Source organism: Rhinopithecus roxellana, chromosome 10 (assembly GCF_007565055.1).
Source record: "Rhinopithecus roxellana isolate Shanxi Qingling chromosome 10, ASM756505v1, whole genome shotgun sequence".
Classification (NCBI taxonomy): Eukaryota; Metazoa; Chordata; class Mammalia; order Primates; family Cercopithecidae; genus Rhinopithecus; species Rhinopithecus roxellana.
In genome coordinates, this window is record NC_044558.1 from 62,826,312 (window position 1) to 62,840,552 (window position 14,241).

Genomic DNA, 14,241 nt, shown 5'->3' on the forward strand with positions numbered 1-14,241 from the left:
CAATCGAACCCCTGGAGACAGAAAGTAGAAGGATGCTTACCAGGGGCTGGGAAGGGTAATGGGGGAATGGGGACAGTGAGGATGGTTAATGGGTACAAAAAATAGTTTGAATGAATCAATAAGACCTAGAATTTAATAGAACAACAGGGTGACCATAGTCAATAATACCTGTACATTTTAAAGTAACTAAAAGAGTATAACTGGATTGTTTGTAACACAAAGGATAAACGCTTGAGGGGATGGATACCTGATTTCCATGATGTGATTATCATGCATCGCATACCTGCATCAAAATATCTCGTGTACCCCATAAAGACATTCACCTATTATGTAACTACACAAATTTAAAATTACAAGTTATTTTTAAAAAGAAAAGATTCTGATATAAAGAAATGGTATACATTTAGCCTCTTTTTTTTTTTTTTTTGAGACAAAGTCTCACTCTGCTGCCCAAGCTGGAGTACAGTGGCACGATTTCAGCTCACTGCAACTTCCACCTCCTGGGTTCAAGCGATTCTCCTGCCTCAGCCTCCCGAGAAGCGGGGACTACAGGCACGCACCACCATGCCCAGCTAATTTTTGTATTTTTAGTAGAGATGGGGTTTCACTATGTTGGCCAGGCTGGTTTTGAACTCCTGACCTCGCGATCTGCCCGCCACGACCTCCCAAAGTGCTGGGATTACAGGTGTGAGCTACTGCGCCTGGCCTTTTTTTTGTTTTGTTTTTTGTTTTTTTTTTAAGGAAACAATCTCACACTGATTTGTTTCCCAAAACAGTCGAGGAGAGTTTGAGCTATTATAATATCTATCAGTTCTTTCCAAACATTCTTTTCAGGTAAAGTCAGGTTTAGGTACTTGGTTATGTTCAATTTAACTCTGTGTGACAGAGGCAATGCTGTGTCCACCAGCCCCCATTCCCTTTCCTAGGAGGCACACATACTTCACTTCCCAGCCACGCTGCTGGGTGGGGCCATGTAACCATGTGCATAAATTCCAGCTAAGGCATTGGGGTGAAAATGATACACAGCACTTCCAGGACTGGCCCCTAATATCTTGACAAGTTAACCACAGCTAGCCTCCCTTATCTGAGGGCCACAGATTTGGCTACATTACCAAGGCCTCAGGGCATGGTAGAACCACCAAATGCAAGAAGCCTGGTCCTTCAACGAATGCAAGAAGTACAGACCCCACCCTCTGGCCCCAACCAACTTGTTACCACACTGTGACTTGTATGAACATAAGTCTTTATGGAGTCAAGGTCCGAGATACTGGTTTTGCTAGCCTACCCCAATTAACACACCTTATATTTATCACCAGTGGTAGCATAAGTGAAAAGAACCCCTGGACTTAGTTCCAGACCTGGGATAAAAATTCTGGCTCTACTACTCCCCACACGCCCCCATGATCTGCTTCTAGAATATGCTCTATACCCTTCCCAACCGCGTGTCTACTGCATTTTCCTCTTTTTCACTACAGAGCCCTCCCAACTCCTCTCTGCCTCACGATTTCTGTCAGAGGGAGGCCTTCTCTGACCTCCGTCGCATACATGTCACTTCTCTTTGCTCCAAGTGCAGCGTACATTCCTCTGTTTTAGCATCTACTATGTTTTATTGCAAATATTTGTTGACGTGTGGTTCCCCAGACTGTGAATCCTTTCTTTAATTTCCTGCATTTAGTTACAGTGTCTGGCGCATGTAGAAAATAAGTATGTATTAAATGAATGGTTGTCACATATGACCTTAAGTGAGTCACTTCTTTTTTAAGTCTACTAAATAAAATTTTTCAAAATTGTTGTAATGATGAAATAAGGAATGTGAATGTGACTTGTAGGTTATAAACAGATTCTAACAGTAATGGGTTTACTCACTGTTTGTAGGCCCTTCTCATCTTTTCCAGTCAAATCCATCTTAATGCTCCAAGGCAGCACTATCCAACAGAAATATAATGCAAACCATATTTGTAATTTTAAAACTATTTGTAGCCACATTTAAAAAGTTAAAACCAAGTGAAATTAATTTTAATATATTTAACCCAATATACCAAAATATCAGTTTTTAAATTAAATCTTCGAATACATCTCTGTTCAGACCAGTCACATTTGGGGAGCTCAAGTGTCACCTGCGGCTACGCCTCCCGTAAATTGGACAGCAGCCGCAAGGCCTACTTCATATAGCAACCTGACTTCCCCTTAGGCAGAATGAGTGACTCCTCTTCAGTGTCTCGCAAGCCCTTTATCCTATTGTGAAAACTGGAGAGTAAGCTCCTTGAGGAATTCCAGACTCTTGTCTGGAGAAACCACTCTCGGCCTCTGTCTGGCCTGTGTCGGGCCGTTATGCAATTCCAGGTAACTGATGAACCCCTGAGGACACAACTCCGTGGGAGGCCCCGTAGCCAGAGCGGAAAATGGTCAGTCTGGCAAGAGTGCGGGCAAGTGGCCACGGCAGGCTGCGATCCCGGTGCCCGCCACCCTCCAAGCGCCTCGGGCCGTACCCTCCCCAAGGCAGCCGGCGCAGAGGTCCCGGGTTCGGCGAGTTCAGGGGCGCCTCAGCCGCAGCCCCGCCCCCCTCCCACGCCTCCCCCTCCCACGCCTCCCCCTCCCACGCCTCCTCCTCCCACGCCTCCTCCTCCCACGCCTCCTCCTCCCACGCCTCCTCCTCCCACGCCTCCTCCTCCCACGCCTCCTCCTCCCACTCCCCGCGCCTCCGCCGCCGCCGAGCCCCGGAAGCGGGCGGGGATTTCCTGTGCCCGCCCCGCCCGCACCCGCCGGGCCGCCGTCTCCGCCTGTCTCTGGCTCCGCCGGCCGCCGGCTCCCAGACGCAAGCGGAGGGCGGAGGGGAGGGGCAGGCGGCGCCCGGGAGGGAGGCACCGGGCCGCGGGCCAAGCCGACCGGAGGTGAGTGGAGCCGGACTGGAGGGAGCTGCGGCTGGAGGGAGGGACTCCTGGTTTCCCGGGGCGGCGGGTGGGGGCTCGGTCACCCATGGGGGCGGGGAGGAGGATCGATGCGGCTTCCGGGTTGCTGCCTTTCCCGGGGGTCTGCCCCGCTGACATTCTGTGCCCGCCCCTCGCCCTGTCTCCCCGTGCCCATCGCAGCTGTCAGGCCCTGCGGGCTTCCGCGGCTGTCACTCGCGCACAGGTTACCCCGTGGCTCCCTTTCTCCTCACTTGCTCATGCCCCAGCTAATGGGAAACCTGTTTTCTGACCTCACTTCCCCTGCTCCACTTCTGCCTTGCTCGGATTCTCTGAAATCTGACCCTTTCCAGGGGCACTGTGACAAGAAGGAGGGAAGAAGCAACCTTGCCCCTGAGCAGGCTCCCGTCCCGCTCATGCCCCACCCGTGGCAGGGGCCAGGGTTCTCTTGATGGACGGAGCACAACTCGTCCGTGTGCCCTTGGGCTACTCATTTTTATAACATGGCCCGTTTTCTGTTCATCAGTACTGGCTGCAAAAACTTCCTTTTACAGGTCCCTTGCTACCCATATGTGTGAAGAAAAGGGGGAAATGAAAGCCCTAAAACGCAGACTCCAGTGGGCATGGGATCATCCTGGAACCAGGAGAAAGGAAGTTAGGGCTACCACCTTAACCACCCAGGTGCTGGCTCTGCGTGAACATCTTAGGAAATGCAGGCTGAGGACAGGTACCCATCACATCCTTTGCTGAGATTTTTGCTAGCACTTCCACGGATTTCTATCAGTGGTATAGAAAGGCTAACAGCTGGCCCAGTGGGCTCTGCAGAAAGAGGCTTCCCATTAAGAGACTCTGCTACCAGGGGGAGATGGAGAAAGGGTTTGAGACAGGTGTCCAGATATGTAGCTAGAGGTAAAACCTTCAGGGAGGATTTACACAGGAGCTAGAGAACCAGAAAGATGGGACGAAGAGGGGGAATTAGTGCCCTGTGTATTAAAAGTGGATACAGAGCTGGAATTCAGAAAGAGAGCTAAAATGGAAGTTTCCCTTCATTGCTTTAGCAAAAATTTTCCTTTCTCATGAAAAGTCTCTGAAAAGGAAACCTCCAGGGTGCTCACATGAGGCCCTGAGCCATCTTTGGACTTTTGAGATGAAAGGGGAATTTGTTTTTCCTGTGCATTGGCTTAGGGTTCCCACCTACCTCTTTTGTCAAAGACAAATAGGCAAGAAAATAGATGACTTGACATCTGTCATTACCTACCCTGGCCTTCAAGGTTCTTCCAAATGTTATTAAAAGGATGTAAGTAAGCCAGGATAGTTACCAAGTGTCTGACTGCTCTTGGAAGTCTTTCAAGGACTCCTGCGTGTTTGGTTATTGAATAAGAATACCCAAAATATGTTGCCAAGCAGAAAGAGATTCTCAGATCTCAGATTATTTCTCTGCCATAAAGCCCTATCACAACAGAAGTGTGACCACCCCCCCATCCTGCTCTTAAGATGTCCAAAGAAAAAGAAGAGCCCACTATCTGGTTTTGTACACTGCAGGATTATTAATAATTAAAAAATAATAACCTAAATCTCTTTTTTTGCAATCAAGACCCATTTTTTTCTGTTTGACCTATATAGAGACAGAAGGGACCTCTGTTTTTATTCATTAGTAGCATCATTCATCAGCCTTCTCCAGACAGAGAAAGCTACATCTGACATTTTTAACTTTCCGAGCGGCTGTATTTCCCATTCCTTTCTTGACTTTCATGTCTTCTGATGAACACACCCTGGGTTCTCCATATGCTTCTTTCAAACTGAATATATTTTTCTAACGAGATCTGACTGGTGCCTGACAAACAGGTTTGTTCATCTGGGTCATGTTAGCAGTACTTCTTCCCCCTTTCCAGCTCTGGTTCAAACTCTTTCTGTTCCTCGTTACTTTTCCTGATTAAACTTCAGCTCCTCACTGACCAACAATTTCTCTTACCTGTTAGGGTTACTTTGGAGTCTTACACCTGCTTTCCAAGTTATTAGTTTTTCTACCGTATTTACTACCAGTTCTCATTGGATGGTAGACCAAGTGCCTTTTTGTTGAGGCTCCAAGTGAGGTACCTTTTGGCTCAGCCTCATGAAAGAGGTGTGTGCTCATGATACAAATACACCCCTTGGTTGGGACTTCTACCTATAGTAATCATTTCATTCTAAACTGATGAGACTGTGATTTGTGGCAGAAAATCTTCTGTGTGATTACATCCATCTTGTTGAGTGCAGGTCTATGTGTTTCTTCCTGTATGTTTCCAAATTGCTTACTTTCCTGTACTTCATGTGCTTGAAATTAAATGGATAGCCTTTGAATTTCTGGGACAGTTCTTTTTTTAAAAATGAACGTCTTCTAATCTTCAGGTATATTCTGTTTCCATCATGAGGTCCACAAAATACCAGTTAGTGGCTTTGCTACATGGCACCTGCCAATTTCTTAGTTCCTCCAGGAAGCTTGGTGCAGGCTCAGTTGCTCGGAACACATCAAGCTTTTAAAGTTCATCTTCCAGCAAGCTTCTCCTATCTAGTTTCATCTATTATCCCTGGACCTGTTCTTCATAACTCCCTTAGGAATATCACTCCTTTCCTATTTTCATGGGCATTGCTGATATGAATTTGTTCCAGGTCACAATTTGGGTCTGCAGCAAAAATGCTTTCAGAACAGACAGCAGCTCTGGGGACAGGATGGGAATCAATCAATGTACAGCTGGATGGAGCAGAGCCCCAGGTGGAAAGGGGAAGCAAGGAAGAGGGGCCATGGAGAACAGCACCAGGGCCTCTGGAGCACCTGTGCTGTGACCTTGAAGAGGAGCCACAGTCCCTTCAGGAGAAGGGTGAGAGCCCACAGAGTGTGTGGGAAGCACAGTGCGTAGTCTCTAATATTTGTTCCAAAAGTAGGGCTAAAGTAGGGCTAAAAATCTCCAAATTGCCATGGACTAAATAGCATAAACTATACCAGGACCAGCCTATTCTTTCTGAGACCTGGTCACAGGTACATAATAGGCTTCTGAATTCAGCAAACCATGCAACTGGGCTTCTCTTGTTTCTTCATAATTACTCCTTCCACATACAAATGCGTAATTAGTGATACTGAATGAGGGAGATGAAGGAAATGACAGCAACCTGATTACTGTTGGATAACTCATTCAGTAAGATGCACTTTACTAGATGAAAATTACATTCAAGTACTGTAAATTCAAACTATAGCTAGTCTAACTAAAAGCCATCTGATACCCTTTCAGAACATTTTGAGTGATGGCCTTCTCATCTACATTTACGCCTTTGAGTTTTACCAGCGGGCATAGATACAGAAGCTGTGGCCCTTAAGCCTCTCTAAAATGGGGCCCAGGCCCTACTGAGAAAGGGTAGATAGTTATTCTCTAATGTTTCTTCTCTCTCCTCATCAGCTCAGTCTGCTCCCTGGGTTCCTGCAATTCCCCAGGAGGGGAACACTGGAGACTGGGAGATGGCAGCTGCACTTCTTGCAGCTGGATCACAGGTGAGCTCTGCTTCCCTTGGCCTCCCATTGATGAGTTGGCTCACATGATCATCAATGGTATGTTCATTTTATAACTGAATAGAATCTATCCCTTTCCAAAGGGTCATAAGACCCTTGGAAAATTAAATGGAGCCACAAGAAAGGGAATTCTTGAGGTTAGGGTTTTTTGGGGTTTTGTTTGCTTTGTTTTTTGTTTTTGAGACAGAATCTCACTGTGTCGCCCAGGCTGGAGTGCAGTGGTACGATCTTGGCTCATTGGAACCTCCAACTCCTGGGTTCAAGCAATTCTCCTGCTTCAGCCTCCCATGCAGCTGGGACTACTGGCCCATGCCACCACACCCGGCTAATTTTTGTGTTTTTAGTAGAGACAGGGTTTTGCCACGTTGGCCAGGCTGGTCTTGAACTGCTGACCTCAGGTGATCTGCCCACCTCAGCCTCCCAAAGTGCTGGGATCACAGGTATGAGCCACTGTGCCTAGCCAAGGTTAGGGTTTTTAATGGATGGCTGTGTTTGTTATCCACAGGAGGATTTTAAGAATAATTACCTTCCCTTAGGAAATAAATCTGGAAAGATTAGGAAAAGAGGACCTGAAGAAAGCTTAGAAGAACCTAAAGTGGAAGGATTGGGTAGATGATGGAACATTTACAGAAAAGAAGAGGAAGAAGGATATAAAGAGGGGCAGAACCTGGGAGGAAAATAGGTTTAGATTCAGAAGGCAATAGGAGAGCTGTGGAAAGCTAATAATAGTAGTGTTAGTACTAATAGGAGTACACCCCCAGAGTGCTTATCATGTTTGCCAGTTTCTGGGTGCTTTATGTATATTAACTCATTTAATTCTGAGAACAACTCAAGTTATCCAATTTTACAGATGAGAAAATGGGGCAGGAAGAGATTAAGGCACTTGTGTAGGGTCATGCTGTGAGAAAGTGGCAAAGCTGAGTCACTTGGCTCCAGATTCTGAGCTCCTAACCACTATACTGTGCTACTTAAAAATATAAAGATATGGCCAGGCACGGTAGCTCACGCCTGTAATCCCAGCACCTTGGGAGGCTGAGGCGGGTGAATCACGAGGTCAGGAGTTCGAGACCAGCCTGGCAACATGGTGAAATCCCGTCTCTACTAACAATACAAAAAAATGGCTGGGTGTAGTGGTGGGCGCCTGTAATTCCAGCTACTCAGGAGGCTGAGGCAGGAGAATGGCTTGAACCTGGGAGGTGGAGGTTGCAGTGAGCCGAGATAGCGCTACTACACTCCAGCCTGGGTGACAGAGTGAGACTCCGTCTCTAAATAAATAAATAAATAAATAAATAAAGATATGCTGTGGTAAGGGAGGCAAGAAAGAATGTTTTATCTGTAGCGTTTTGTGCTGATAGAAAAGGCAAGGTCCAGTGGAAGAAGGAGGAAATGGTACACAATTTCTTCTTCAAAAGAGTAAGGCCAGGGAGAAGTGACTGAGTAGACACCTGTCAACAGAGAGGGTGATGAGTTTGTGGTGCCTCCAGCTTCTCATGGCCCCACTTGGGAAATTCCTCCAGTAACATTATACTCACTCACTCCTTGACCATCTACCTTCACTCCTCTCCTCATTTCCCCTTTACCAAAACTGTGTGCCCTACCCAGGGACTTCTGGGCAGCTCTTTTCTCAGATCATTTCTCACCCTCCCTCCTCTACTAAATTAGTCTTTCATACTGAATCACATTTTCCTTGAAAAACAGCTGCTGACAGAAGATGCTACATTTTGTTTCAGGGCCTGGTAACCATCAAGGATGTGTCACTGTGCTTCTCTCAGGAGGAGTGGCGGAGCCTGGACCCCTCTCAGACAGACTTTTATGGAGAATATGTCATGCAAGAAAACTGTGGGATAGTAGTCTCTCTGAGTAAGCATGACCTTCTCCAGCCACTAGAAGATTATACTCTGGGAGGACAGAGCCATCTGCTTCAGGGCTATTGGATAGTGTCTGTCTAGAACTCCTGTGGCAGGGAATCTATCTATGCTTCTGCCAGAGAAAGAACACTAGGACCAATCCCAAGAGAATGAGAGAGTAAAGCATCATTAAAAAAAATTAATAAAAAAGCAATTGATGTTGAATTGTGGAGTAAAGAAGTTGAGGTTTTTCTTGGTTGGGAATTAGGAGGTTCTCACAAAGCAGAGAGAACTGGAACTGGGTCCTTGTAAACTTGGGAACCATATAGAGGAAGACAGGGATGCAGGGGGTAGGACTGTTGTAGGAGGACTAAAGTGAAGTTATGCGCAGAAAGGCCAGTTGGGCTGGAAAATCTGAGTGGAAGAAAACAGGTTCATTGGGAAGGAGAGTGATTTTCTAGGCAGAGAAGAGGGACTTAACAGAGATGGGTGGGGGAAGAGGTTGGGGTGGGGAGATGTTTCTTTCTTGACCTTCTTTTGTCTAGAGTTCCAAACAATAGGAAACAGTTTTTTGTTTGATTGTTTCAGAAATATAGAATTGCTATTGAACTAATTGACAGCTCTGTTTTCCTTCCCCACGAGCAGGATTTCCAATTCCCAAACTGGACATGCTTTCTCAACTAGAAGGAGGAGAAGAACAATGGGTCCCTGACTCCCAGGACTTAGAGGAGAGGGACATTCTGAGGGTCACATATACAGGTAAGAACCTAGAATAGGCTTTCAGCCATTTCCTTCACAGTTCAGGGTGTCATCATTCCATGTTCATCTCATCCCTACTCTGCCTCAGAGAGTTCCAGAGATGAAAGGTTTAGAGATCTTTGTCTTCAAAAGCAAGGGAGCGTAACAGCATGGTGTAGTAGGCACTTTGTGGATTGGAATTCTGGACTGTACTTGTGGGACCTTTGAAAAGTAATAAAACTCCCTTTGGGTTCTTCATCTGTAAATTATTGTGAAAATTAAATATACGAGTATATTAGAGTATTAGAACAGAACAGTGCCAAGCACGTAATAAGCACTCAATAAATGTTGTTGTTACTGTTGATATTGTTGTCAATCTCCCACCCATTTCAGGAATGCCTTGAGGATTGCTGACAGTTGTCATTCAGCCAGTGACAATTGCAGCACATTCTGTAACTCTCTCCATCTATGCTTAGAGAGAAAGATGCTGATTAATAGTAATATATAGTAGTAAATAAATAATGGTAATAAATAATAACAATAACATATACCATTTACTAAGTACTTAAACTATGTGCAGGTTCTGTGGTATCTATCTTATAACCACCTGAGAGAGAGGTATTTCTTCCCATTTTACAGAAGAAATGAAGGTTTAGAGAAGTTAAATGGGAAAGCTGAGATTCCATCTTGGGTAATCTGCCTCCTAAGCCTAGGCTTTTAACCTCTATATCTGTTGCACTATCTTGTACGACATTAGACTATGTTCTCTCAGCCTTTCTGGGGTCAAGTCTGGGCCCTGGCAGGTATCAGACAACCTCATTTGTGACTTAGGAAATGTTGTGACTCTTCTCTTGGGGTTGGTATTTCCCCTTCTCCACAGGAGATGGAAGTGAACATGAGGGGGATACCCCTGAACTAGAAGCAGAACCTCCCAGAATGTTATCCAGCGTGTCTGAAGATACTGTTCTCTGGAACCCGGAGCATGATGAGAGCTGGGATTCCATGCACAGGAGCTCCAGAGGAATGCTCCTGGGGCCCCCTTTTCTTCAGGAAGACAGCTTCTCAAACCTGCTGTGTAGCACAGAGATGGATTCCCTGTTAAGACCCCACACATGCCCCCAATGTGGGAAACAGTTTGTGTGGGGCTCCCACCTTGCCAGGCATCAACAAATACACACTGGGGAGAGGCCCTACAGCTGCCTCAAGTGTGAGAAGAGCTTTGGGCGAAGACATCACCTCATCAGGCACCAGAAAACCCACCTACATGACAAGCCCAGCAGGTGCTCTGAGTGTGGTAAGAATTTCCGATGCAACTCCCATCTGGCCAGTCACCAGAGAGTGCATACAGAAGGCAAATCCTGCAAGGGCCAAGAGGTTGGAGAGAGCCCTGGCACAAGGAAACGGCAGCGTGCCCCACCAGTGCCAAAGTGTCACGTGTGCACTGAATGTGGGAAGAGCTTTGGCCGAAGGCACCACCTTGTGAGACACTGGCTGACCCACACTGGGGAGAAGCCCTTCCAGTGCCCTCGCTGTGAGAAGAGCTTTGGCCGAAAACATCACCTGGACAGGCATCTGCTGACCCACCAGGGACAAAGTCCCCGGAACAGCTGGGACAAAGGAACATCTGTCTTTTGAAACCTGTTTCCACTACAGCTATGGTCAAGTCTATCAGCCGGTGCTACTAGGAGTCACTGCCAGGGCTGCCGTTCTTCTGAACCCCAGGGGCCAGAATCATTAGCCCTAACCCCATCCCTAGAAAGATGAGGTCCCAGCAATGGCCAGAGCATTTCTCACCAGTTCTGTGAGATAGCACATAAAAATAGAGTTCTTTGGGCAAAACTTTTGGGAAGCAATGCATCCTACATGGGCTGATATTCAGCCTGAGCCATTCTCAAGAGAGTGGTACCGGCAGTTTATGGCTGAAATCCATTCTGATTTGTTGGAGCCTATGCTATACCAATTGTTAAATATTTTGAGTATCACTTTTCCATACTGTTACTATTATATTTTCTCTCTATATATAGAGAAAGGCCATTTTAGCATCGTAAAGGCTCTGAAAATTTCTGCAGTAGACCAAACTGAAGATTCTATTAATGCAGTGTTTCCTAAATGTATTTGACCTCAGTATCCTATTTGCATCCCACAGAACTGGTGACTGTGAAACACTCTGGTGAACACTGGGTTAGAGAGTAATGAGGAAATGAGACTTAGTGATCAGGCATCCAGAGCCCCTCCTTTTATCCATATGAAAGCCAGCGGGGCCAGGCATTGTTTCTGTGTGGGTCTGTCTGCCTTACCCCAGTCAGCAGTATATACATCTACACCTCTCACCCTCACCTGCTGAAAACAGTAACCTTTTTACCCCTTATTCCTACTCCCTTCATCCTGCACATACATATATCCAGCTGAGAAATCACACTACGAGGCTAAGAGATGACCTAATACCCCCAAATAACCCAGGTCCACACAGAAAAAAAAAAAAAAAAAAAAAAAAAAAAAAAAAAAAAAAAAAAATTATCCCCTTGAGCAGACCCCTCTCTCCTCTTGACTGTCTTTATGTGTCTTGTGTATTTGTGTGCAGGGTCTTTGAAGAGAGCATGCTATGTGCAAATTGTACAAGCTAGGTTTTCTAGGGGCTGTGTTCTGGGGATGAGGGTAGTGGGGATTATATGGGTTTCTGTTTCAAGACAGGAAGCAGTCTGATTAGGGAGCACTAGTGGAAAGGGTTAAATGACAGGTTAAGTTGTCGGAGTTGAGTACAAAGCTTTCCCAGTTATTGCTGAGATCAAGACAGTTGTGAATGTGTGTTTCTAGGTCTGAATCTCTGGGCTGCAGATTGCTTTTAACTGAGCAGAGAAAAGTCTGGGGAGGTGAGCTGTTTCTTGTTGATTTCAGGCAAGAGGCACAGAAACTTTGTATTGAGTGGGGATTTTGTTTTAAGTGCTGGAAAATTAGAGCAGGAATTAACCATGTTTGCAAGTTGTTGCCATCACTCTTGTTTGACTTTGCCTCATCAAGGGGCAAGTTATTCTTGAAGATCTCTTTCTCCCAGAAACAGAACTTTAGGGGAAATGGCTGTGGCTTAGCTTTTCAGCTGATGCAGGGTAATGAGCTTTGTGGTTGGTTTTCCTTCCATTTATGGAAAGATGTCCACACTGAGACCCTTAACTCTAGGGCTTGCATAAGTATTCTAGCATCGTTAGTTGGTCATTTTTTCTCTTTATCAATGATTGTGTTAATATCAATCTTATAACTTAAAAATTGTCTTGTATGCAAGAGCTGTTTCGGGTTAGGGAGGAAGAGGAGCAAAGTGGGATATTTTCTTTTTAATGCTTAGATACTGTTTCTTCCCTAAGATGTGTTTCGCAACCACAATTGGTGGAGTGAACCAGAGAGGCAAGAGGAAGTGAGTTGCAACAATTTAGTTTAGTGACTGTGCCTTTTGCAGGAAAAACTGGGTGAATCACAGCTCCTCAGAGTCCTGGACTCAATTAGAATTGAAGAGAGACTTATTTTGCTGACTGGGCTTCTTAGAGTTTATGTGACTTGAGCAGCTTGGCTCCTGCCTCCTGCTACTCTGAGCAGCCTTCCTTCTTCCTGAAATGCACTTCTCTTGTTTATGATCCTATGAATAAGGCCAAATGGCTGGCCTTTGTAAGGCAGGTCTTGCCCTAGGTTCTCAGAATCAGGAGCATTTTAGGATCAGTATTAGGAGATGCCCCAGAGAGTAAGAAAGCATTGGGTTCAGTGATAAATCTGGACTCTGCCACTTCTTTTACTCTCCCTCTTTAAGACTAAAAGCTCTGCATAAACAATGGTTCAGAACATGTCTTGGGTACAGACCTGTTGAATCTGACAGAAACCAGAAACGCACTTTTGAGAAAAAGACATTTGTAATTCGCTCAGTTTTCCATACACATTTAGCAGGTTCAAAGCCCATCTGTAGAATCCCTAAACTGCCCTCAAAGAAAGGAAGTTACCCTGATCTAAAATAGTCATTATATATTTGTGTCAAGAGGCAAGGGTCACTAAATATTTTAAGGATTAAGGTACCAGAGGCATCAATGTATAAGGATATAGTCTGGTCTTTAATTATGACAAGGGTATTGATTACATTCTACTCTCTGGGTTTCAAAAAGATCTGACATGCTGACAAATCCAGCTCCTCACAAATCTTGTGTGAAGGACTTGTGGGAAGTGGTATTCCCTACTATTAGATCACGCCTCTTAATAACTACATGTTAATGTCCAGCCTTTTATCTGTTTGAGTAATTGTAGGGATAGAAAGTGAAGCCCCCAGAGTTAGGTGCAAGTATAGCACTCAGCTGAAAGGCATCATGGAGTCTAAGGACCTTCTACAGAAGGGGCAATCCTTTGGGTTATTTCTGGTCTACCGCTGTCTTCTCTACCTCGGTCCAACACCACCTCCCTTGGACGAAAAATAAAACAAGCAACAGCCATCAGATGAGTGAATAGATTTGAATGATTTTTCCCACAGGGAATAAGCCTCAAATGTTCATGTTCCACCCTGTCCCCTTTAAAAAGAGTCTCTATGTTCTCTTTGGGCAAAATGTAAAACAGACATCCATCTTCAGGAACTTGTCACATTTTTCCATCTGTGATGCCTCCACCCTATTCTGAGTATCCTCTCCTTTTCACCCCAACATAGTATCTTTCAAAGAATTCCTTGCACGGGAGAATGTATCCCAAAGTGTTAGCTTTTCACAAGGCTATTTACACTTTAAGCCTTAGTTCTCACTGTAGAAGGAAAAACTTTTCTTTTGTCAAAGTAATGTTATGGCTTTAGAGAACTAAAGAGGTGATAATTTGGGACAAAATTCCTCCCTTTCCAACATTCCTGCAATCAAACTACTGTTTCCTATTTCCATAAAGGGCAGGTCCTGACTCCGACCTAGAGGGGCCAGAAGGCCAGTTCTTTCCATCTCTGTATTAGGACGGATGCACTGAATGGGAGTGGGTGGGGCTGGGCAATAACAGAAAAGTGAAATCCATTTATTTAGAGCCTTAGAGAGCCTCAGCTAGCAAAATTTTCCTCTGTTCCCTTGTGTGCCCTACCAAACTGTGGCTCTCAAAATTTAGTCTTTGGGCCAGCAGCATAAATATCACCTGGAAACTTGTTTGAAATGCAAATTCTTAGCCCCTGCCCCAGGAGAACTACTGAATCAGAAACTCAGGAAGGAGCTCAACA

General features: G+C 45.4%; 1 protein-coding gene across 3 annotated transcripts; it reads left to right on the forward strand.

Annotated features, from left to right (window-relative positions):
- Nucleotides 1-2,758: 2,758 nt before the first annotated feature.
- ZNF641 (zinc finger protein 641) lies at nt 2,759-13,589 on the forward strand. 3 transcript variants are annotated; one of them, XM_030939544.1, is made up of 6 exons: nt 2,759-2,891; nt 5,556-5,795; nt 6,338-6,429; nt 8,178-8,307; nt 8,940-9,053; nt 9,913-11,095. In XM_030939544.1, the coding sequence occupies exons 2-6, from the start codon at nt 5,630-5,632 to the stop codon at nt 10,665-10,667; spliced, it is 1,257 nt and encodes a 418-aa protein (XP_030795404.1). In that variant the 5' UTR covers nt 2,759-2,891; nt 5,556-5,629; the 3' UTR covers nt 10,668-11,095. The 3 variants fall into 3 exon arrangements, with proteins under 3 accessions (XP_030795404.1, XP_010352470.1, XP_030795403.1); XM_010354168.2 differs by having other exon boundaries at nt 5,556-5,764; XM_030939543.1 differs by lacking the exon at nt 2,759-2,891 and adding an exon at nt 2,909-3,633 and having other exon boundaries at nt 5,556-5,764; nt 9,913-13,589.
- The last annotated feature ends 652 nt before the right edge of the window (nt 13,590-14,241 follow it).

Excerpts from the sequence above, each read along its gene's own strand:
- ZNF641 (XM_030939543.1), top strand. Across the intron at positions 5,765-6,337 it reads ACAGTCCCTTCAGGAGAAGG|CTCAGTCTGCTCCCTGGGTT; the intron begins GTGAGAGCCCAC and ends TCTCCTCATCAG. Across the intron at positions 8,308-8,939 it reads TGGGATAGTAGTCTCTCTGA|GATTTCCAATTCCCAAACTG; the intron begins GTAAGCATGACC and ends CCCCACGAGCAG.